At 35.9% G+C, this 26,545-nt stretch overlaps 1 protein-coding gene across 3 annotated transcripts in view; it reads left to right on the top strand.

The window, feature by feature from the left end:
• FAM185A (family with sequence similarity 185 member A) overlaps window positions 1-25,220 on the top strand; it is a 56,391-nt gene extending 31,171 nt beyond the window's left edge. Inside the window, exons 7-9 of one of the 3 annotated variants that reach the window (XR_009053096.1) lie at window positions 3,373-3,507; window positions 17,368-17,459; window positions 18,278-18,400. Coding sequence is in view for 2 of the 3 variants with exons in the window: in XM_057730671.1 (XP_057586654.1) it covers window positions 3,373-3,507; window positions 18,278-18,390 (248 nt within the window). In the remaining variant the exon portion in view is untranslated. Of the gene's footprint in view, window positions 1-3,372; window positions 3,508-17,367; window positions 18,239-18,277 lie in introns of those variants that run through there. The other 2 variants (XM_057730671.1, XM_057730672.1) reach the window with 2 other exon arrangements.
• The last annotated feature ends 1,325 nt before the right edge of the window (window positions 25,221-26,545 follow it).

Genomic DNA, 26,545 nt, shown 5'->3' with positions numbered 1-26,545 from the left:
AAAAATGTTGTAGTTTATTGACTGTTATTGTGGAATTTTTTTAGTGTTACTGTTTGGGTTTTTTTCAGTTTATTTTTCAGTCTGAAATAGAATCTTCTTTGGAGGGAAAGTGTTCCCATACATTCCTTTGGAAGCTTTCCTGCTAACTTACAAGAAGACCTTCTCAGGGCGTTACTCTAGAGTAATACTTTTAAAAGTGTGATTCTGCAATGAAGATATCACCAAGAAGGTCCTCTTAAGTGATTATTGACTTAATCTCTTATAGTATCAGACTTATGATGTATCTCTGGCTGTAATCTTATTTCTAATACAAATAGCTTATTCTTAGAGTCCAAGTCTTTCATTAAAAATTATATACTTTTTAATCATCTGAAGGCTCAATATACAAGTCTTTGTGTGCATGCATGCACATAGATGTACACTTGCATGGTGGCAAGTGACTTGGATACTTGGAGTAGCTTGGCTATAGGGTCTTAAGTGACCTGGGTTCAGAAAGTTAAGAACCATAGCTCTGTATAAAAATATTTTGTAGAGAAACTCTGGAAGCTCTTGCCTGTGGGTCAGAACAAGCGTATGTGTATAACAAGGGAAAAAACCTCCACAGAGACCAGTTGTTCCTGCTGTTAGTAATCTCTTTGCCATGTTGGTTTAATACTTTTTTGTCCAATGAGGCTCTCTTGTGAGTGTCAGAATAAAACTGCAAACACAGAGGTCTGAAACTGAAGTTATTGCTGATCCACAGGTATTATTTGATTTCTCAAGATCACATTTTTCCCCCTTTTAAATAGGAAAACATTATGTTCTCACTACATGTCTAAGAGCTTCAGTAGTACTATTCAGGTATTTTGTAAATGTCAAAAAAAGTCATATAATTGCATTCTTATATTATGAAGACCCAAGGAGAAAAAAACGTACACCATTACTACATTTAATGTAACTAGTAACAGAGTAAAAACAAAGTTTTGAATAGCAGCTCTTACATGAAAATTATTTCCTGCTTTGTATGGATGGCCAAAAAAGCAAAATAAAGCAAACAAAAAACATTACTAATCTTTACCCACTTGAAGTGTTTTTAACTATTATTTGGATTGTTGTTCCAGTAACTTACTGAAATAGCATATGATGTTGCAAGATTTGAGTGGGGTTACAAATTTGTGTTTTCTTGTATTGGGACCGTGATACTGGCAGGAGCTTAAAGATAACTGAAAACAAAGATTTCTGTCTTAATCCAGGTCGCTTAATTCTCACTACACTTGGGAAGAGTAACTTTCTGGAGTGATGTAAAGTTATTCAGGATTCTGTTGCTTAATAGTTAGTAAAGACATCTCGAATCCTTTCCGACTCTGCCACTGTCTTGCTGTAGGGTTTAAGAGCTAGCTACTTGAGTCTCAGGCTGTCCTTTCAGCTCCTGTGGCCATTTTTGCCAAGTGAAAAAGAATGTCACAATGCTTGTTTCCTTTCTTCCTATGAAAGTTAACATAGTGACCTTATTCATTCATTCAGAAAGGCTGTGTTTAGGCTTGGGAGTCATAACTGCATCTGAGTACTGACTCCCACTTAAAAATTGTCCTTGATAAAGCAACTTATCTTAATATATAGCATCCTTTCAATAAATGATGCTGTTGTTAGTATTAGTTCACTTTTTAATTTTTAAAAAATGATATTGATGTCAGTAACCATGAAGCAGTTTTTGAAGGGAAAAGAGGTTGAAGACATAACAGGAGTTCTCCTTTCTAAAGAAGTAGTGTTAGAGATGGGACATTGGGAAAGCTTTCAAGTCATGAGAATTCTTCATTCACAAATTGGAATGGAGTTTTGGTAGTGATAGTTTTTGCTTTTAAAGGATATGGAGAGAGATGGAGATAGAACTATTTGCATTGCTTAACATTTTTAAAACTCTGACAGATTTAAGGTCTCTTTATTTAAGAACAGAAAAAATATGTTCATAAAATTATTACATTTGGTATATTTAGAGGTAATGTCCTAGAAAAAGTTTTTAAAATCTATTATTTTCTACTTTTTCAAGTATGTTTGGTAGAAAGACATGTATCTTCTATTCCTCCTGACATTTTCCAGGTTTGTTTTAGTTTTCCATTTTCCTGAAGCCCTCCTATCTGTTTTTATGGGCAACTCCTGTTAGTAGTTTACATTTAAACCCTGAAAACCAATTTGTTTTTTAAATAAGATGAGCCAGTTGTAGCACTGTGCTTTCTTCCTCCCTTTTTTGAGTAGTAAATATGAAAGTTCATCAGTCTTAACCCCAAATTTCCAGCTCCCATTAGAAAGGTAAAGATATTTAGTGAAATTTAAGTGAAACTTAAGTGAAACTTATGCTGATGTTAACCAAACTAGAAAGCACAGGAAGACTCATAAATAAATGCCTTCTAAAAGGAATCTTTACAGCATTCACAATGGATGTCATCCTGACCATCTTTTTGCACAGAGATGGGGTTAATGTTTTATGGGAAAGGTACATGAGAAATAAAAACTCTTGAAACAGGAGTGTACTGGTGAGTTTGCACTGCAACTCATGTAATTGTTTTGAAAAGATTCCTTCTTAACAGAGTACTTTTTCTTATTTTCTCCTTTAGAAGTTGAATTACTGTAAGATTGTAGTGGAAATAAAGTTGAGTGTCTTGCTTCAGGTACCCGCAAAGTCTGTAATCCATTAAAAAAAACATTAGTCAGTTGAAGTTTAAATTTAATTTCCTATTTTGATTTTTGTTATTGTCCCCTCCACACTCACAGCCAAACAAGGAATTACTGAAAGCACAAGAGCTCAGGGTTCTAGTTGTGTTATAATGATCAGTGAGGTCACAAGTCCTGTAAAACAATGAGGTAACAGTATATGAAATACCCCAGTGATTAAGAGTATAGGTTTGTTGTCCTTAAAATGAATCTTGATTACAGCAGTAGCTGTAGTGGAAAATGAGCAAGTTCTTATCTTTAAAACCTGAATTATAATAATATCTCATTAAATTGAGAGGGAAATTAGAAGATAATTTTATGAAGGTGTCTGGCTCTTAGTAAATGCTCAATTAATGGTAAATTCTGTCTATAAGCTGCATGTGTATTAAACTCTTCACTTTCCTGGTATTGGATGAGCTGACTAGGGCTATTGGTAAAAGAAGAAATGGTAGTTCATGATGTCCTAATGACTCATACTCTTGACAAAAGATACTGTGAATGCCTTGGTAATAAGGGAACTTTGACCACCTGGGAGTAAGGAAAAGGTACTGATATTTAAATAAAATAAGCTGAGAGTAAAGACAGCGTATCAGGAGCAATGCTACCCGTTAAATCATTTTTAAAATAGGCTCTAGTACTTTTTATTTCTTTGCATTAATAAGTTCTCCTTTAAATTTATCACAGGATCTATTCTTGTCAAGGTTGCATCTTCTCTTCAAGCTTATTTACAGTTGTCAGGGAAAGAGATTGATGTAAGCTCAGAAGTCCATGTTGAAGAAATGAATGAAGCTCATAAAGATGATGGTGTAGTAATTACTGGTAAGGAGGCTGCATTTTGCTATGTAAGATGAGTAGTCATTGTCCATCTATGAGTAGAAATATGCTATACTTAACTGCAGTTTTAGTTTTTTATTCCTTTCCATTGTTACATGTTGATGTTTAGCACTTTTTTCTTCCAACTGCTTATCAGTAACACAATTTCAGACATTTAGTTTGAAACACTAGTCCTGTCGTTGGATAAAAATTGATTTAAAAAACTTTGCTGTCCAAGAGATATTTGTACCCTCATGTTCATATCAGCATTATTCACAGTAGCCAAGAGGTAGAAGCCACCTAAATGTCTGTTGATGGATGAATGCATAAATGAAATGTGATATGTGTACATACAGTGGAATACTATTCAGCCTTAAAAAGGAAGGAAGTCCTGTCACGTGCTACAACCTGAATGCACCCTGAGGACACTATGCTAAGTGAAATAAGGCAATCACAAAAAAGACAATGTATGATCACATTTATATGAGATATCTAAGGAAACAAAGTAGGGGAAAAGGAAAATGCAGAGTTGTTCAGCAGGTGTAAATTTTATTTTATGTGTTTTTTACCATAATCAAAAATCTGAAAACCATTAAGAAAAAAATTTTTTTCTGGCACAGCTACTTTCTAATTCTTGGACTTAAAAACCAACTACAGTTGACCCTTCAACTTCAGGGAAGTTAGGGACACTGGTCTCCTGTCCCAGTGCAGTCAGAAATCCACCTATAACTTTGCAGTCAGCTCTCCATATTTGTGGTTCTACATCTGTAGATTCAACCAACTGCAGATCATGTAGTACTGTTGTATGTATTTATTGAAAAAAATCTGTGTATAAGTGGATTTGTATAGTTCACACCTGTGTTGTTCAAGGGCCAACTGTAAATATGTATATTATAGTGTAAGATATAAAGTTAATTTTGTAAGATTATAATAAATAGGAGTTTGATTTGGCATTATACACATTGTAAACTTGATCTTTTAGTACCAAAAATTCTTAATTCCAGAAATGTAAAAAGCTTTTCCGCATTTTTTCTAATTACCTGTGGCTGTATTGATGGCTGATACTACTTTAAAAAAATATTTAAGGTATAGATAATACATTTATAGTAAAAAATGTTAATTAATGCTGGTGAACTTCTTTAAATCTTACCAGAATGGCATTGAGAAGGACATTGAAATTACAATGAGGTTTTGACAGAGCAATCTATATATATATCTATATATCTGTATATATACACACAAGATTGTTTTAAGTTCCTGGTCTCATAGTTTCAAATGCATTTCCAATATCTTGCATTTGTAACTCTCCTCTCCTCACGATTGCTGGTTTTGATGTCATATTTGTGTGTGGATGATTTCCTACCTTTACTCTATGTTCGACTTTACTGGTGAGCTTTCCCATTAGTTAATTTTCTTGTTTCTAATTGTGACCTTTTCTTTTCCATGTAGAGAAGTTCCTTTAGCATTTGTTGCAAGGCTGATCTGGTGGCACTGAATTCTCTTAGCTTTTGCTTGTCTGTAAAGCTTTCTATTTCTCTATCAAATCTGAACAAGAGCCCTGCTGGGTAGAGTATTCTTGGTTGTAGGTTTTTCCCTTTCATCACTTTAAATATATTGTGCCACTCCCTTCTGGCCTGCAGAGTTTCTGCTGAAAAATCAGCTGATAGCCTTATGGGGATTCCCGTGTATGTTATTTGTTGCTTTTCCCTTGTTGCTTTTAATATTTTCTTTTTGTCTTTAATTGTCAGTTTGATTAATATGTGTCTCAGTATGTTTAATTCTTGGGTTAATCCTTTATGGGACTCTCTGTGATTCCTGGACTTGAGTGAGTGCTTCCTTTCCCACATTAGGGAATTTCTCAACTGTTGTCTCTTCAAATATTTTTCTCAGGTCCTTTCTCTCTCTTTTCCTTCTGGAACCCCTATAATGCAAATGTTGGTGAGTGTAATGTTGTCCCAGAGGTCTCTGAGGTTGTCTTCATTTCTTTTCACTCTTTTTTCTTTATTCTGTTACACAGCAGTGATTTCCACCAGTCTGTCTTCCAGTACACTTATTCATGCATATGCCTCATTTATTTTGCTATTGATTCCTTCTGGTGTATTTTTCATTTCAGTTATTGTATTATTCATCTCTGTTTTTTAAAGCTTCTAGCTCTTTATTAAACATTTCTTGTATCTTCTCAGTCTGTGCTCCATTCATTTCCCAAGATCTTGGATCATCTTTACTATCATTACTTTGAATTCTTTTTCAGGTAGATTGTCTGTCTTCACTTCACATAGTTGTTCTTCTGTGGTTTTATCTTATTCCTTCATCTGGGACCTATTTCTCTGCCATCGCATTTTGTCTGACTTCCTGTGTTTGTGGTCTCCATTCCTTAGGCTGCAGGATTGTAGTTCTTGGTTCTAGTGTCTTACCCCTGGTGGGTGAAGTTGGTCTAGGGGCTTGTGCAGGCTTCCTTCCTGGTGAGAGGGACTGGTGCCTGTCCACTGGTGGATGGAGCTGGGTCTTGTCCTTCTGGTGGGCAGGGCTGTGTCAAGGAGTGTGTTTATAGCCGGCTGTTGGCTGGGGAGGACTTCAAGCAGCCTGTCTGCTAATGGGTGGGGCTGTGTTCCCACCCTGTTGGTTGTTTGGCCTGTGGTGTCCCAGCACTGGAGCCTACAGGCTTTTGGGTGGGGCCAGGTCTCGGTGCCAAAATGGCGACCTCCAGGAGAGCTCACACTGATCCCTGGAGTGTCCGCCACCAGTGTCCTTGCTTCCACAGTGAGCCACAGCCAATCCTGCCTCCACAGGAGACCCTTCAAGACCCACAGGTAGGTCTGGCCCAGACTTCTGTGGAGTCACTGCTTTGCCCTGGGTCCCAGTGCACGTGAAAACTTGTGTGTGCCCTCCAAGAGTAGAGTCTCTGTTTTCCCAGTCCTGTGGAGTTCTTGCACTCAAGCACTGCTGGCCTTCAAAGCCAAATGCTCTGGGGGCTCCTCCTCCCAATGCCAGACCCCCAGGCTGGGGAGCCTGATGCGGGGCTCAGAACTCTCACTCCTGTGGGAGGACCTCTGTGATATAATTATTTTCCAGTCTGTGGGCACCCACCCAGTGGGTATGGAATTTGATTATATTGTGAAAGTGCCCCTCCTACCATCTCATTGTGGCTTCTTCTTTGTTTTTGGGTATAGAATATCATTTTTGGTAGGTTTGAGTCTTTTTTTATTGATGGTCATTCAGCAGTTAGTTGTGATTTTGGTGATTTTCTGAAAGGAGGTGAGCTCAAATCCTATTGCGCTATTTTGTCTCCAGCCCAGAGGACATTGAAATTAAAGTGTGTACGTGCATGTATGCCATAGGCTTACCCATGAGCTATTCTAAAGAAATAGGAAGTGGGTGGGGGTGGGGGTGGCGGTGGCAGCGGCAGCAGTGGGGTGTCTTCATAAGATCAAGTTTCACAATTATTAACAGCCGCTGTATTAAATCTTGGCAGAAAGTAGAAATTATTTTCTTTCTCAAAATAAAGGAGTTTATTTAATGACCAAAAAAAATCAAGTTTCAGTTTTAAATATTCATTTTATGTATTGTAAAAGTTAAGAAGGCAGTCTTAAAAATCATAGAATATTAACAAAAAGCATAGCAGTAATAAAAATAACACCTGTACACTTTCAAATTAACTCAATGTCTAATGGGCAGACTCTTAGTTACACAGAGAAAATTTGATGAAATGTAAGTATGTTAAATGCAGTAAGAATCAGTTTCTTTCAAAAAGACACATGTACCACAATGTTCATTGCAGCACTATTTACAATAGAAAGGACATGGAAACAACCTAAATGTCCATAGACACATGACTGGATAAAGAAGATGTGGTACATATATACAATGGAATATAATTCAGCCATAAAAAGGAATGAAATTGAGTTATTTGTAGTGAGGTGGGTGGACCTAGAGACTGTCATACAGAGTGAAGTAAGTCAGAAAGGGAAAAACAAATACCATATGCTAATGCATATATATGGAATCTAGAAAAATGGTACTGATGAACCTAGTGGCAGAGCAGGAATAAAGATGCAGATGTAGAGGACGGACTTGAGCACACAAGTGGGGAAAGTAGTGAGAAAGTAGCAATAACATATATATACTACCAAATGTAAAATAGATAGCCAGTGGGAAGCTGCTGTATACACAGGGAGATAAGCTCGGTCCTTTGTGACGACTTAGAGAGCTGGGATAGGGAAGATGAGAAGGAGGCTCAAGAGGAAGGAGATATGGGGATATATGTTTACATATAGCTGATTCACTTTGTTGTACAGCAGAAACTAGCACAACATTGTAAAGCAATTATGCTCCAATAAAGATGTATAAAAACATAAAATAAAATAAAAAAATTGGAGAAAGAGGAAAAAAAGAATCAATTTCTTGTGATCTGATATCTTGAATTTGATAAGGAGTCAATAGAGTTACTTTTTGGCCCTCACAATCTAATGTAATAATACAAATTTGTTTAATAATGCTCTGAATGATAGTGTAATCAAATTATTTTACATATATTAAGAATGTTTGAATTATAAAGTTATTTTTTCATATTTCATTCTGTGACTCATAGAATCATATGCCTTTTTGAAATTTAGATTTAAGTTCCGTTTCAAAACCCTATTCTCATCATTTCAGCCATTAAAAAAAAATACGTCATTAAATTCTCTTAAGAACAGTTACTGGTCCTGTCATTGGATAAAATCATTATCTGCAGACCTGATCTCTTTATTAAATTCTTGCCCATTTCCGTTCCACTAAACAGGTACCACCTCAAACTTAATATATTTAAAAACAAATATCTCTTCCTAGCCTAGTTCCTCTTCCTCCTGTCGTCTCTATTTTCCTTTATTTGGTCAGTCAGTCAGTCCACAAACATTTATTCAATCAGGTACTGCTAGAAACTAGGAGTGCAAAGATAAGATAATGAAATATGGCCTCTCTGCCATTTGAGGAGCTTACATCTTAGTGAAGCAAGACAGACAAACCAGTGAATACAATAAAGTAGAATAAATGTTATAATAAAGGTTTGTACATGGTACTGTGAGAGCATGGAGGTGGCACATCTAAATTATACTAGCATTGTGAGTTTGAGGAAGTGAGACAAGTCCAATATAGCTAGAGTGTAGTGAGTAAGGGGCACAGTGGCATAAAAGGAGGCTGGAGAGTTCGAGAGGGATCAGATCATATAGGGTCGATTTGGCTTTTATGCTAAATGCTTTGCAAAGACACTGAAAGGTTTTAATCTGGGGTTCATATAATCAGATCTGTGTATTAGATCACTGAATGTTGAGTGGGGAGTTTGTAAAGGACAATGGTGGATGAAGGAGAAGTTAATTATAATTAGCAGGTTACTGCAGTAATTCAGGAGAAAGAGTTCAGCCACCTGGACTCCACAGTGATCTATTTTAAACTAAACGAATAAATAAGCCTTCAATAAATTTTAGTTGAGAAAATAATATACCTCGTTTTATTGTACTTTGCTTTATTGCACTTCACAGATACTGTGTTTTTCACAAATTGAAGTTTTGTGACAACTCTACGTGGAGCTTATTTATTGGCACCATTTTTCCAAGAGCATTTGCTCACTTTGTGTCTATGTATCTCATTTTGCTAATTCTCACAGTATTTCAAACTTTTAAAATTATTATTATATTTGTTTTGTTGATCTGTGATCAGTGGTCTTTGATGTTACTGTTGCAGTTCTTTTGGAGCACCATGAACAGTGTCACCCATGTAAGACATCAAACTTAATTGATAAATGTTCTGTCTTCTGACTGCTCTACCTATTGGCTTTTCCCCCATCTCTCTCCCTCTTCCCTATTCCCTGAGACACAACAATATTGAAATAGGCCAGTGAATTACCCTACAGTGGCCTCTAAGTGTTCAAGTGAAGGGAAGAGTCGCACATCTCTCACTTTAAATCAAAAGCTAGAAATAATTAAGCTTAATGAGGAATGAATATTGAAGCCAAGACAGGATTAGAGCTAGGGCTTATCCAGGTAGCCAAGTTGTGAATGCCAAGGAAAAGTTCTTGAAGGAAATTAAAAGTGCTACTCCAGTGAACACATGAATGATAAGAAAGTGAAACAGCCTTATTGCTGATATAGAGAAAGTTTTAGTGGTTTGGATAGAAGATCAAGCCAGCCACAACTTTCTGTTAAACTAAAACCTAATCCAGAACAAGGTCCTAACTCTCTCTAATTCTGTAAAGCCTGAGAGGGATGAGGAAGCTGCAGAAGTTTGAAGCTAGCAGAGTTTGGTTCAAGGAGATTTAAGGAAAGAAGCTATCTCCATATCATAAAAGTGCAAGGTGAAGCAGCAAGTGCTGATGTACAGGCTGCAGCAAGTTATCCAGAAGATCTAGCTAAGGCGATGAATGAATGTGACTACATACCACAACAGATTTTCATTGTAGAAGAAACAGCCTTCTATTGGAAGAAAATTCCATCTAGGACTTTCATAGCTAGAGAAGAGATGTTAATGCCTGGCTTCAAAACATCAAAGGACTAAATGACTCTCTTGTTAGGCAGCTGGTGAGTTAAAGTTGAAGCCAGTGTATATTTACCATGCTGAAAATCCTACACACCTTTAGAATTATGCTCAGTCTACTCTGCTTCTGCTCTGTGAATGGAACAAAAAAGCATGGATGACAGCATATCCGTTTATAAATGGTTTACTGAATATTTTAAGCCCACTGTTGCTACCTGCTGCTCAGATTAAAAAAAAAATTCAAAATATTACTGTTCATTGACACGCACCTGGCCACCCAAGAGCTCTGATGGAGATGTACAGTGATATTAATGTTATTTTCATGGCTGCTAACACAACATCCATCCTGTAGCCCGTGGATCTGGAATAAATTCAACATTGAAGTCTTATTATTTAAGAAATACATTTTGTAAGGCTTTAGCTGCCATAGACATTGGTCTCTCTGATGAATCTGAGCAAATGAACTGAAAACCTCTGGAAAGGATTCAGCATTCTGGATGTCATTAAGAACATTTGTGATTCATGGGAAGAGGTCAAAATATCAACATTAACAGAAACTTGGAAGAAGTTGGATCCAACCCTCATGGATGACTTGGAGGGGTTCAAGACTTCAGTGGAGGAAGTAACAGCAGATATGGTAGAAATAGCAAGAGAACTAAAATTATAAGTGGAGCTGGAAGATAGGACTGAATTGCTGCAATTTCATGATGAAACTTTAATGGATGAAGAATTGCTTCTTATGGATGAGCAAAGAAAGTGGTTTCTTGAAACAGAATCTAGTCCTGGTGAAGATGCTAGCAGATTGTTGAAATTATAACAAAGGATTTAGAATATTATCAACAAATTTAGTTGATAAAGCAGCAGCAAGATTTGAGAGGATTGGCTCCAATTTTGAAGGAAGTTCTACTATGGGTAAAATGCTATCAAACAGTATTGCATGCTGCAGAGAAATTGTGAAAGGAAGAGTCAGTCAATACAGCAAACTTCGTTATCTTATTTTAGGAAATTGCCCTATCCACTCCAGCCTTCAGCAGCCACCACCCTAATCAGTCAGCAGCCATCAATGCTGAAGCAGGACGCTCCACCAGCAAAAAGATTATTAATTGCTAACGAGTCAGATAATGGTTAGCATTTTTTAGCAATAAATTTTTTATTTTACTATTTATAAATTTTTATTATATAAAAAATTTATAGAATTTTAAATTATGCTTATAAATGGATGCTATGAGGAAGATGCATGCTTACCTCATTGGTTATTATGAAGCTCCTTAGGCCATTTAATTATTGTTGTGTTATTTGTTATTATATCTTACACTCTAGCCACTATTTCCTAAACCAGGAAGGACCAAATTTTAGAGTAAAGTTTATTTCCTGCCCATAGTCCAAGAATCTAGGTACTGATCAGCAGATTTCTTTAGGATAGTAGCACATGATATGATATGATCCAACTGTGAGGTTGGGTCCCGGATTAAATCCATTAGGGTAATAGTACAGAAGGACTTCAGATAAAGACAGCAGTCTCCTGTGGAGTGAGCTGTATGAATAAATTATTGGATTTAGAGAAACTTTTGTTTCATTTTGATTCCAAAACTGGTGCCCAAAAGGCTACAGACCTTATTTATCAAGTGGATGGAATAATTTGAGGCCTAGAAAATCAAAGCAGATTGTTTTTTCTTTGGAGATTTCCAATCTGAAACCCAATTTTGGAAGTAATGAGCAGCTTTATATGTGAGTTGTTATTATAGGCAGCTGAGCTCAGCTCTTCTGGGCCTTCCTTACAGAGCCTATGAGGCATAGAAATAGAAATACCTTCACTGCTAAGAGGTCTGGATGGTATCTGCAGTGTGATTTCTGCAAGAAACCATGCCAATAAACTTAAGTTTCTAGGGCTCAGGCTTCCCACAGGGTTTGATATGTCAGCCCTGTAATTTGATTTCCTGCTCCATGGTTTCCCTTGTTGTTGCCATCACTGATAAATAACTGTATGTTGTATAAGTCTTAAAGTGATTTACAAATGTGTGCTATTCTGAGGTCAAAAGAAAGCCTGGAACTCTCTTAAGCTAAAACAGGTACCTACTAAAGAGTTGTGCACAGTGTGTATTGTTTGGGATGCGTTCTCTAATCCTTATGAGAGCCTTGATTCTAAGTTTTGTGCTCTATCCATATATGGCAAATTGCATAGATGGTGAATAGCTTAGGTAAGATATTTCTAGGAATAAGTTGACTTCTCTATTAATTTTTGGGCTGGGTTCATCAACTGAGATATGAAACCTCACCATTGTATATTAAGCCATTTTTAAGACCAAAAATGCATGTGGTACAAAGTCCTTTTGTCTTAAAAGGGCCCCAGTTTAGATGATTAGAAAGTATTAGAGATAAAGTATGTTGTCAGCCAAATGATTGTCGTTTGTCATTGTGTGCATGGTAGGGAAGGTGGTATTACTGGGTTTACTTTATTTTAGAAAAACTGGAAATGTAAAGCATAATAAAAATAAGTTCATTTGGTATCAGAATAAACTACCAAGTCAGAAGAGAGTTCTCAGCTTGTTTGTAGGCCAGAGACTTATAGATTTAATTGTATTGTGATTTATAATGGAAAAAAGGTTCATTGGTTGGAAAAGAGGTCGAAATGGGACCAAGCCCATAGGATGCCACTTTTAAGAGCTAGAAACAGTATTTTCTCTCCAAACAGGGGGAAAGAATCTAGTCTTTTGATATGAGTCATAGAAATAACTTTTTTTTTTTTTTTAGAAAACACTTAAGTTTTGGGTTTCTCCAAGTTTATAGCATATGGATTTATCAGTTATGATGTGCTTCAGGATGACATGTAAGAAATTTGGTAACAGAATAAAGAATGCTACAGGTTTATGGCTGTCTGCTTAAAAATACTTTGACAGGGAGTTAGTATAGGAACTACCTTCAGATCGTTTGTGCTTTTATTTTTGTTTCTACATTTTGTTAAAAGTGTAAGATCCTGGGAGTGTAATAGATGGACATCAACTTTGTTTGTTAAGGTTTACAATAAAAAGATCAGGTTTTGTTTCTATTCATCTGCAAATCTGTTAAGGACAGATTGTAAATGTTAGACTTTGCAGGCTACATACGGTTTCTGTTGTGTATTCTCTTTTGTTTATGTTTTTTATAACCCTTTAAAAATGTAGAAGTCATTCTTAGTTTTTAGGCCATAAAAACAGACCTCAGGCCAGATTTGGCCTGTGGGCCATAGTTTGCTGACCCCTGGACTAGAGGTCAAAGTGCAGCCCTAGTGTTAGAGGATGTGAATTCATTTCTAATTGTTTTTGGTTTTGTGTTTATTTTGGTCATTCAAGAAATACCGAACCACAGCCAAATCTTACCCTGAGGAAACTCTTCCCAGTAATGAAGAAAAAAAGATTTGTGCACCTAAAAGTGTAATCATGTAAAATTTAAGAAGCAGTACATCCATCGAAGATATAAGATGGCAAGTAAAAACACACAAAAATGTTCAACATCACTAGCCATTGGTGAGGAACAAATTAGAACCAGAATGAGATGCTACTAGATACCTATTAGAATGGCTAAAATAAGAAATACTGATAATATAAATGCTGGCAAGGATGTGGAGAGATTGAATCTCTCCTGCATTGCTATTGGGCATGTAAAATAATATAGCCACTCCTGAATTCAGTCTGGCATTTTGTTAAAAAAACTAAACGTGGAACTGCCATGTGACCCAACAATCACATTCCTGAGCAGTTATCTTGGAGAAATGAACTTGTTCACATAAAAACCTGTACATAGGTATTTACAGCTTTATTTGTAATAGCCAAAAACTGGAAATGACTAAAATATACTCCTACTGGTAAATGGTCACACAAACTGTGGTGTGTCCATACAATGGAGTACTATTCAATAGTGAAAAAGAACAATCTGTTAATACACATAACTTGGATAGAACCTAAGGGTGTTATGCTGAGTGAAAATAGCCAGTCTCAAAATATTGCATACTGTATGATTACATTTATCTAACGTTCTGGAAATGACATTATTATGGAAGTGGAGAACAGGTAAGTTGTTGCAAAAAGTTAAGAAAGGAGAGGGAAGATAAGACTATAAAGAGATATCACATAGAACTTTCTTTTGTGGGGATAAAACAATTTTGTATCTTGATTATGATGGTTTTGTGAACCTATTCATGTGATAAAATCTCGTAAAAGTGTACACAGAAATGCATAAAAAAGTGAGTACATGTAAAAAAATGGTGAAATCTGAGTAAGGTCTGTAGTTTAATTGTACTTTGCCAAACAATTACCTATTTTTGACAATGCATGATGATTATTATAAGATGTCAACAATGGGGAAACTGGGTAATAGGTGCACAGGGCCCCTTGGTACTACTTTTGCAACTTCTTTTGAGTCTTTAAGTATTCACAACAAGAAATTAAAAAGAGAGAACATGGTGTAGGGAGAGGAAAAAAGATGGGAAGAGGGAGAAAGAAAGAAATAGTGAAGGCTTCTAGACTAGAAGTGGAGTAAAAAGGACTGATTCACCCTGCTACCTAAACCAACAACAAAAAAACTTTTTAAATAGACAAAATACATGAAAAAACAGTTTCTAAGATACTGTACATCAGGCAATGAAAGTGACTGCAAAGAGCTGGGAAACAAACAAAATGAGTCTCTGCTTACTCCCTCCAGAGAGTCTTCAGGCTGTAGTATATGGAGAAGGAAATAATGTAGAGCCCAGCAGACTCCTTGAATTGAGGAAGCCATAAGGAGATCTCCGTCCACAGAGACCAAGACAGCTAGAATTTATAAAGTAGCAGAAGGAATAGAACCTAGTGCTCACACAAGTCCAGAAATAATGCCTATGCCACCTGCCTGACTGGAAAATATCATAACTCATGGAGCATTGGGTAGAGAGCACTTAGTAGTTGGAAACAGCCCTAGACTGTACATTCCTCCAGAACTGCCTAACATCATAAAAGCAAGAGAGGAAAGGTTAAAATTGTTTCCAAATAACTTAACTGCATCCCTGAACAAAGTTTGAGATTTATAGAAATACAAAAATACCTGGTACCCAACAAAATAAAATTCACAATGTCTGGCATCCAATCAGAGATTCTCAGACATGCAAAGAGGCAAGAAAACATAACCCATAATGAAGAGAATATCAATTGAAACCTATCCAGAAAAGACACAGATGTTAGAATTAGCAGCGAAGGAAAAATAAAAGTTATTATAACTGAATTCCACATGTTTGAGTAAACTTAAGACATGGAAGATATAAAAAAGACCAAAATTGAATTTCTAGAAATGAAAACTACAATAACTGAGATGGAAAACACAGAGGATGAGATTTAGACATAGAAGAATATTTCTTGGGCAAAACTGATTAATTGTATCCTTGCTCAAAACCTAGTGTACTATTGACTTTGTCTTTATTCCAGATAATTGATAGAAACTATAATGATGGGCAGCATTAAAACTAGCTCAAACATATTTGCTTGTAACAATTTGTTGTTAAGATGTCCTGGGTTGCACTTTTGTCAAGGGAGGAACAGTTGTTAAAGAAGGTTGACAACAGTAAAACATTTGGTTGTGGTTTTGTGTGTGGTGTTAGAGCTTTCATTTGTGAAAAACGTCCATTAAAAAATAAGATCTCAGAGTAATTATTTTCATGCTTTTTCTTAAGTTTATAATTTGTTTACCTAGCCAGCTGGTAAACTTTTTGAGGGTATTAGCTGTCTTCTTACATGTTTTGAACCACCCTAAGATACTTAGCATTGTGTTTCCCATAGTGGGTGGTCAGTAGTGTTTATAATGTAAAAGAGGGAATCCTCCAACTGTGATGCACTGAAATTTAATCTGTTCCTAATAAGACAACACCAGAATTATTCCTCTGAACCAAATGTAAATAAATAAAGTTTGTTATAAGGTTTGGAGTGGGGAGTGGTGGGGCGGGAGGCAGGGAGAAGCTCACCTTAGCCAAGATGCTTAAGCCTATTTTTAAGCAAGGGACAGAAATTCTGCCAGTTACTCCTTAGAACCCTATCTTTGTCCATGGCTAGTGCTGATTAGATCAGGTGCATTTTGGCTTAAATGAGTAATGCTTCTCAACTAGGTATTTGGACATGGCAGATTTTGAGAGCAAATGCTAGAGTTTAAAAACATGTCCTGTGAAGAAACTTTTCTCTCACTTAAAGGAAGGCAAGCCACATGGGGATATGGTAGACATTTTCCATTTCTTGGTCAAAAAAAGATTGTCTGATTTTCATTGGTGAAGGGTTAATTAAATAAGGAACAAGGTTTCTGCAACCCCAGGTTCCGATCTGTGTTGCAAGATTTTTGTAGGAAATTAGAATTAGTCTCCACAGATTCAACCCAAAGTACACAGCTTTCAGTAAATTACTTATTGGCAAGATAAAGCTATTTTCCAGCAACTTAAATGAAATTTTATAAACCATCTTACTTGTGAGTATTGTCCCTAAGCTAAAATCACTTGTGTGTTCATTTTGTTGGTAGCAATAGCACTGTGCATGGTCTCTACTGCTGCAGAAGGAAATGGGTAGATTTGGCTTCTCTTTCCATAAGCAAGAAACTCATGATTGGGGAGGTAAAAGATCTTAGATATTTGAGAAGCCCTTAGTATTGTTGATGCTTTACTATTGATGCTAAAATGTGTAAAAAAAAAAAAAAAAAAAAAAAAATTAAAAAAGCCAGTATTCAGGATTACCAATTCTCTCCTCTGCATTTATTTGTATTGCTAGAAAAAGAACTTCTGTACTATAGAAGAACTATTGGGTGTAGATACCTTGAAATCCTGACCTGCTAAATGCAGTACAGTCACAAAAAGATGAACAGATTAAAACTGACAAAGTTGAACCCCTTAATGATAAAGATGAGAGGAAAAAGAGAAGCTTTTAACACAGGGACTTACTAGTGGGAATGAAAGAGATTTTAAGCAGTTTAATGAGGAATGGGGTTGTGATGATACTGAAAATATAGCAAGAGAAGTGGAAGGAAAAAAATTCCAAAGGAAGTCATTGAATACTCAGCTGTCTTTTGGGAAAGATCCAGTGAAGATATAGATAGGCAATATTATGGCTCAGATTAAAGGGGAGAAGCAAGCACTCAGAGGAGAATTTGTATCAAAAAAGCACATGACACAAAGATTGAATGGTACAAAGCACCTTTTCTGCAGCTGGTAACATTATATAAACATTATATGGTACTAACAAAGGAGCAAACTGCACTAGAGAAGAGGATTGTTTCCTGATTTGTATGCTTGGATTCAAAAAAGAAAATGTTTATGATGAATTGAGACAGTGTATTCACAACGTTCCTCAGTTCAGATTTGACTGATTTTCTTAAGTTCAGAATTGCAGTGGAGCTCCAGAGAGGTGTAACACCTTAATTACCTTGATTGAAAGAAAAAACAGAACTAGAAGACTAGAGATGAAACAAACCAGGTGAGCTCAGTAACTGCCATAGCCTATTACCTTGAGAGTGTTTCCAGGGCAGGTAGAGGTAACACAGGCAGAGCCCCAAAGACTCACCAAGCAGAGGAGACCAGGGCTGCTAGGGTTGAGAGAAAGTTCCACAGTGAACAGAGGTACACAGGGTGTCCATGACTGTTCAGCAAAGTATGGGTCAGTGTGAGTGTGAGGAAACCACCTATGAATGAACCCCAAAATAATTATGTGGAAAGAACCTAGATATTTTTTAAAAGACTACAAGTTGTACATTTCATATGACTCCATTTATTAACACCTTAGAAAATGCAGCTAATTCATAGTGACACAAAGTATATTAGTAATTGTTGAGGCATTGGGGCAGGGGGTGTGTAGAGGTGATGGGCAGGGTGGGGCAGGAAGGAAAGATTACAAAGAGGTACAAGGAAACTTAGGAGTGATGGATATGTTCATTATCTTGAGGAGATGGTTTTACAGACTTTTACATATGTAAAAACTTATTACATTACATATTTTAAATACATTTATTATTTTGTCAGTTGTACTTAAATAAAGCTCTTTTTTAAACCTGCATACCTAAAAAATACAAACAAAAAACAGAGTAGTTTCCCTTTCAGAGTTGTTCTTAGGAAAAGAAAGGAGAAAATGAGCCCAGGTAACCTATTTGCAACTCTTTTTCCAACTCAGGATATCTTTACTAGGATTTTTGTTGTTTGAAAGTGTTCTTCAGTTTTAGATGTGTACTGTTAGGATCTATGTAGTGAAATATTGCTCTTGTGAATCAAGATATAACTTAATGCAATTTTGTGTTTCAGGGCTCCTGAATCAAGCAAGCAAACATGAAAAATGGATTAAGGCTGATGCCCCAGAAGGCACTGTACGTTTTAGAAGCCAAAGCTGGTTTCAGTCCCTGAAACTGCAGGACTGAGAATGGTTTGAGTTATATTTCTAAATTTTTAACAATGACCTATGACTACAAAAATTCAAATACCATTGTTCATATAAATGTTGAAAACAACAAATTGGAATGTCTAAGGGCAGCCTTTTCAAAATTTGTACTCAGCTATTAGTTTCCTTCTGTAACAAATTACCACAAATTTATTGACTTAAAATAATACCTGTTTGCCTGAGGTATTATGGCAAATCTCTGGACCTGAGATCTCCTGGACCCTGACTCCACCCAGCAGTAACCCAGCACTAGCCCCAAGGCCTCACAGGGTTCTGCAGTCAACCACCTCATGACCTGGTTCAACCAACCAATGGTCAGCAGCCCCTGCACAGGGCAGGACCAGGCAACCAAATAGACCAGGGGCCATCCAAGCCTACCTACATAGTCAGCCTGCCAAAACAGAAAGAACCATACAGCCCTCCTAGGAGGAACCCCTAGAGCATATAACTGTTGATGAGAGGAGAGTGCAGTGCTGGAACACAAAAGGTCACTTCTTCAAGACTGGGAAACATAACCAACCTACTGGATACATGAAAATAAAAACAGGTAGTTGGGCAAAATGAGGTGACAGGGGAACATGTTCCAAACAAAGGATTAAGATAAAACTCCAGAAGAAGAACTAAGTAAAGTGGAGATAGTCTAACAGTCTAACCAAGAAAGAGTTCAGTGGTGTGATCCTAAAGATGATCAAAGAACTTGGGAAAAGAATGGATGCACAGAGTGAGAAATTAGAAGTTTTTAACAGAGTTAGAAAATATAAAGAACAGAGATGAAGAATACAGTAACTGAAATGAAATTTCATTAGAAGGAATCAACAGTAGACTAAATGATACAGAGGAATGGATCAGTGAGCTAGAAGACAGCTAGTGGAAATCAGTGATGCTGAAGAGAAAAAGGAATGAAAAGAAATGAGGACGGTTTAAGAGACTTTGGGAATGTCAAAGCTCACTAATATTTGCATTATAGGAGTCCCAGAAGGAGGAGAGAGAGAGGGGCTGAGAACATGATTGAAGACATGATAGCTGAAAACTTCCCTAACCTGGGAAGGAAAACACATCCAAGACTAGGAAGTGCAGTGAGCCCCATACTGGATTAACTTAAAGAGGAAGACACCAAGACATATTGTAATTAAAATGGTAAAAATTAAAGATAAAGAGGAATATTAAAAGCAGCAAGGGAAAAGTAGCATGTTACATACAAGAGGAACTCCCATAAGGCTATCACCTGACTTTTTAGCAGAAACTCCACAGGCCAAAAGGAAGTGGCTTGATATATTTAAAGTGATGAAAGGGAAAAACCAAAGACCAAGAATATTCTAGCCTGCAAGGCTCTCATTCATATTCAATGGAGAGATCAGAAGGTTTATAGAAAAGCAAAAGCTAAAAGAGTTCAGCATTAGCAAACCAGCTTTAGAGAAATGTTAAAGGAACGTCTCTAAGCAAAAAAGGACACAAGAAGTATGAAAAATCATGAAAGGAAAATACTCATCAATAAAGGTAAACATAATAAAGGTAGGAAATCATCCACACACAAAGCTAATAGGAAGGTTGAAAGACGGAGTAAAATCGTCTATATCTACAATAAGCAGTTAAGGGATACACAGGACAATTATATGTAAAATATGATACCATAAACAGTAATCGTGAGGGTAGGAGAGTACAAATTGTGGGTTAAGATGCATTTGAAATGAAGAGCTCAGCAACTTAAAAATGATCATGTATATATAGACAGGGATTGCTATATATAAATCACATGGTAACCACAAACCAAAAATCTATAAAAGGTATACACAAAAAAAGAAAAAGGAATCCAAACATAACACTAAAGATAGTCACCAAATCACAAAAGAAGAGAACAAAGGAACAAAAAAAGATACATAAAACAACCCCCAAACAATTAACAAAATGGCAGTAAGAACATACATATCAATAATTACTTAAAATATAAGTAGATTAAATGCTCCAATCAAAAGAGTGACTGGATGGGTACAAAAACAAGACATAGATATGCTGCCTACAGAAGACTCACTTCAGATCTAAAGACACACACAGACTGAAAGTGAGGAGATAGAAAAAGGTATTCCATGCAAATGGAAATCAAAAGAAAGCCAGGGTAGCAATATTTATATCAGATGAAATAGACTTTAAAACAAAGACTGTAACAAAAGGCAAAGAAGGACATTACATAATGGTCAAGGGATCAATCCAAGGAGAAGATATAACAATTGTGTATTTACCCAGCATAAGCAAAGCTAAATATACAAAGTGAATGTTAACAGACATACAGGCAGCAGGGGACAGTAACACAACAGTAGTAGAAAATTTATTACCACATTTACATCAATGGACAGATCATCCAGGCAGAAAAATCAATAAGGAAACACAGTCCTTAAGTGACATATTAAACCAGATGGAACTTATATAAACATTCCATCAGAAAGCAGCAGTATACACATTCTTTTCAAGTGCACATGGAACATTCTCCAGGATAGAGCACATGCTAGGCCACAAAACAAGCATTGATAAATTTAAGAAAATTGAAATCATGTCAAGCTTCTTATCCAACCACAACAGTATGAGACTAGAAATCAACTACAAGAAAAAGAAAATGCAAAAAACATAAACGTGGAGGGTAAACATTATGCTACTAAATAATAGATCACTGATGAAATCAAAGAAGAGGTTTAAAAAGAAAACAAAACAAAACACTGGAGACAAAACAACACCACAATCCAGAATCTATGGGATGCAGCAAAAGCAGTTCTAGGAGAGCAGTTAATAGCAATACAAGCCTGCCTCAGAAAACAAGAAAAATCTCAACCTAACACTACACCTAAAGGAAATAGAAAAAGAACAAACAAAATTCGAAATTAGTCAAAAGAAAGAAATTATTAAAGGTCAGAACAGAAATAAATGAAATAGACTACATACAAACAAACCAGCAGAAAAGATCAGTGAAGCTAAGAGCTGGTTCTTTGAAAAGATAAAGTTCATAAACTTTTAGCCAGATGTATCAAGAAAAAAAGGATACAAATCAATAAAATCAGAAATGAAAAATTAGTTACCGCTGATGCCACAGAAATATAAAGGATCGTAAGAGACTACTACAAACACTATATGTCAGTAAAATGGGGCAAATCCTAGAAATATATAATCTTCCAAGACTGAACTGGAAAGAAATAGAAAATATTAACAGACCAATTATAAGTAATAAAATTGAATTAGTAATTTAAAACCTCCCAACAAAAGTCCCTGACCAGTTGGCTTCACAGATGAATTCTATCAAATATTTAGAGAAGAATTAACATTTATCCTTCTTAACTATTCCAAAAAATAATAAAGGAACACTTCCAAACTTGTTCTGTGTGGCCAGCATCACCCTGATAACCAAAACTAGACAAAGACAGCACACAAATTACAGGCCATTATCACTGATGAACATTGATATAAAAATCCTCAACAAAACATCAGCGAACTGAATCCAACAATACATCAAAAGAATCACATACCGTGATCAAGTGGGATTTATCCCAGGGATGCAAGAATTTTTCAGTATCCACAAATCAGTCAATGTGATGTCACATTAACAAATTGAAGAATAAAAACCATAAGATCATTTCAATAGATGGAGAAAAAGCTTTTGACAAAATTCAACATCCATTTATGATTAAAAAGTCTCCAGAAAGTGGGCCTAGAGGGAACATACCTCAACATAATAAAGGCCATATATAACAAACCAATACTATCATACTTAGTGGTGAAAAGCTGAAAGCGTTTCCTCTAAGATCAGTAACAAGAATGCTCAGTCTTGCCACTTTTATTCAGCACAGTTTTGGAAGTCCTAGCTACAGCAGTCAGACAAGAAAAATAAATGGAATCCAAATTGGAAAGGAAGAAGGAAAACTGTCACTGTTTTCAGATGACATACTATAAGTGAAAATTCCTGAAAATGCCACCAAAAAACCACTAGAGTTCATCAGTAATTTGTAAAGTTGCAGGACACAAAATTAATATACAGAAATCTGTTGCATTTCTATATGCTAACAACTATAAGAAAGAGAAATTAAGGAAACAGTTCTATTTGCCATTGCATCAAAAATTATAAAATACCTAGGAGTAAACCTGTCTAAGGAGGTAAAAGATCTGTACTATGAGACACTGATGAAAGAAACTGAAGGCAGTCTAAACAGGTAGAAAGATATGCCATGTTCAAGGATTGGAAGAATTAATGTTATAAAATGGTCATACTGCCCAAGGCAATCTACAGATTCAGTGCAATCTATATCAGAATACCAAGGGCATTTTTTTCCACACAACTAAAATAGTTCTAAAATTTGTATGGAAACACAGAAGATCCTAAATAACTAAAACAATCTTCAGAAAGAAGAACAGAGCTGGAGGAATCGTGCTCCCTGACTTCAGACTGTACTGTAAAGCAACAGTTATCAAAACAGTATGGAAAAATTGACACAAAAGACATGTAGATCAGTGGAACAGAATAGAGAACCAAGAAATAAACCCATGCGTTTACAGTCAATTAACCTGTGACAAAGGAGATGACTCTATTACAATGAAAAAAAGATAGTCTTTTCAATAAATGGTGCTGGGAAAACTAGACAGCTACATGTAAAAGAATGAAATCAGAATATTTTCTAACACCATTTGCAAAAATAAAATGGATTAAAGACCTAAATGCAATACCAGAAAACAAAACTTCTAGAAGAAAGCATAGGGGGAACACTCTTTGACATAAACCATAGCAATATTTTGGGGGATCTGTCTCCTAAAGCAAAGGAACTAAAAGCAAAAATAAACAAATTTAAAAGCTTTAGCAAAGCAAAGGAAATCATCAACAAAATAAAACAACAACCTACTGAATGGGAGAAAATATTTGCAAATGATATGACCCATGGAGGTTTATATCTAAGATATAAAAACAGCCCTTAAACTCAAAATCAAAAAGGGGAGGGAGAGGGGGAGGGGAGACCTGATTTGCAAATGGGCAGAAGACCCAAATAGATACTTTTCCAAACAAGTCATACAGATGAGCATAAGCACTTGAAAAGATTGTCAACATCATTAATAATCTGAGAATTTCAAATTAAAACCTCAATGCAATATCATCTCATATTTGTCAAAATCGCTATTATCATAAAAGACCACAAATAAAAAATGTTGGCAAGATGTGGAAAAAAGGGGAACCCTCTTACACTTGGTGTGAATGTAAATTGGTGCAGCCACTATGGAAAACAGTATGGAGGTTTTTCAAAAATACAAAAAGTAGGACTAACATATGACCCAGCAGTTCCACTCCTGGGTATTTATCTGGAAAAAAAAAAAAAAAACTAATTTGAAAAGATACATGCACCCCAATATTCATAGCAGCATTATTTATAATTGCTAAAATATGGAAGCAACCTAATTGCCCATTAACAGATGAGTGGGTAAAGAAGATGTGGTACATATATTCAATGGAATACTACTCAGGCATAAAAAAGAACAAAATAATGCCATTTGCAGTAACATGGAGGGATTTTATGATAAAGCATGCTAAGTGAAATAAGTCAGAGAAAGACAAGTACTGTTTGATATCACTTGTATGTGGAATCTGAAAAATAAAAACTAGTAAATATAACAAAAAACAAGCAGACTCACAGATATAGAGAACACACTAGTGGTTAACAGTGGGGAGAGGGAAGTGGGGATGGGCAGGATATGGGTAGGGGATTAAGAGGTACAAACTGCTATATATAAAATAAGCTGTAAGGCTATATAGTACAACATGGGATATAGCCAATATTTTATAACTGTAAATGGAATATAACCTTTAAAAATTGTCAATCAGTGTTGTACACCTGAAACTTATATTGTGTGTCAACTATACCTCATTAAAAACTTTTTTAAAAATAAAAGTAGTTGTAAAGCTGGAAAAAAAGAATACCTGTTTATCAGCTCACAGTTCTGTAGGTCAAGAGCTCAGCATGGTTAGAGTCTCTGCTCAGGGTATCCACAAGGCTGGACTTAAGGTGTTATCCAGGCTGAGTTCTCACCTGAATGATCTGAGGAATAGTCTACTTCCAGGCTTATTTGTATTGTTGGCAAAATCCAGTTCCTTGTGACTGTGTGACTGAGACCTCTGTCTCCATGCTGGCTGTCAGTCGGCAATCAGTATGCTTCTAGAGGGCACCCGCATCCCTTCTCACATGGCCTTCTCTGTCTTCAAGCCAGCAGTAATGCAATCAGTCGTTCTCATGCTTTGAATATCTGAGCTCTTTTTCTGCAACCACCTTGGGATAACTGCTTTTAAAGAGCTCAGAGGATTAGGTCAGGCCTACTTAGGATAATCTTTGTTTTGCCATATAATGTAACATAATCATGGAGTGATATCTTATATTCATAGTTTCCACTTACACTCAAGAAGAAGAAACTATACAACAATATAGGTAATAATGGGCAGTTATTTTAAAATTCTTTGTATTAGAGCTCTTGTGTAACATATTTTCTAGTTAGTATTGTACTTATTATGACAATATCAATTTAAGCTGTGAATAAAACATCACAAACATGATGCAATTGCTACTGGTTATTTTCTTTTCTGTAATTTAAGACATAATGCATGGGGAGGTACTTTATAGCCTGACATGAAGATAGATCTTCAGTTTTACAATGGCATATTACATGAAGTTATTTTATGAGTTCTTTTTCTTTCAAACCTTACATGTTTACTCCTGAAACATTTAAATTATACAACACTGAATAGACCTATCTATTGGACTGTACTTCTCATCCTTAGGATAAATCAGTTCTTAAGCTCTGATTTTCTAATAAACCTTTCCAAATATGATTTGTAATAGTCTCTTTTTGTTAGTATTTAATTTATTTGGAGTTCTGTCTGTTTTAATTTCTTATTTATGAAACAAAAAATTATAAATTTTTTGTGGGGTGTCTCAGAGTCTCTTTTTAGTTCACCCTTCATGAAATCAAAATTTGTATGAATTTGGACAACACTCACGTTAGTATGTTTAATGTGGTCGTGGTGTGTGTGTGTGAAATTATTAAGGAGAAGAAACTGGGAAGGAGTGAGGCAATTTTTGTAATCTTTTTCACCTTATGCAATTATGTAAATACTTTGATGACTAAAAATAAAGTTTATGAAATTGGTCAACAGCTAGATAGGTCATGAGCATAAACAGCAGTCAGCTGTATTTAAAATTATTAAAGGAATGGTACATATTTGGGTCACATAGTCAAGTCCAAAGAGAAAGGAAAATTCACATATTTCACTATCTTGAACACAGACCTTTATATTTCAGATGCTTAAGATGTGAAGACCTAAGTAATATTTTGGATACCTTGAGTACTTTGCACTGAGAACTTAAAGATTTCACCACCTGTTCACTCTACTTCTTGGTCCCCTTTCATAGCCCACTTTTTCTAACACCTACCTTCTTTCTTTCATTTCTGTAACTATAAAATTTGTCTTCTTATAATGAGCAAATGTGTCTCCTGTTCTTGTTTAAAAGAGGATCTTATTCAAAGAGTTCTGGAGCAAGCTTTGACAGTTAAATACCCTTCCTGGTTTCTAGAGAACATAATGGGGTATGTTTCTCTTTACCCTGGTCTTCCTCATGCAGGTGTTATTCCTTTAGAAAGCAGTTGCTTCTTGTGTAAGTCTCTCTAGTTGTATACTTGAGACACTTAGGGGTCAGAAGCCAATTTCTATGCAGCTGCCAGAATCTCCAAATTTAGTTAAAAATTACCTTCTGGAACAGTCATCGTATGTCTCTTGAGTTAGGTCTTAACATTTCCTATTCAGCTGATTCCCTTGCCGTCCACTTCTGGGAACCATTCCACAGCTAAGTGATACTACCTATTTCAAAAACTTTCAAAACCAACCTAAGAAAGGGGAGAATTACTAAAAGCACTTAGCTACTATCAGAGGACCCTATACTAATACCTTGTAAAATGCCTTTTTAAAAAATAAGACCTTTTAAAACATTTCAAAATAACTTTCATATCTTTTACCTTAAGTTTTATCCTTAACATTTGTGGGGTACAAAAGTCAGTAACCCCATTTAAGAGATGAGTAATGGAGGAAATAGGTTAAAAGACTGATCTAACATTAACAACATTGT

Source organism: Hippopotamus amphibius, chromosome 4, assembly GCF_030028045.1.
Source record: "Hippopotamus amphibius kiboko isolate mHipAmp2 chromosome 4, mHipAmp2.hap2, whole genome shotgun sequence".
Lineage (NCBI taxonomy): Eukaryota > Metazoa > Chordata > Mammalia > Artiodactyla > Hippopotamidae > Hippopotamus > Hippopotamus amphibius.
This window is presented reverse-complemented; position numbering and strand designations above follow the sequence as displayed.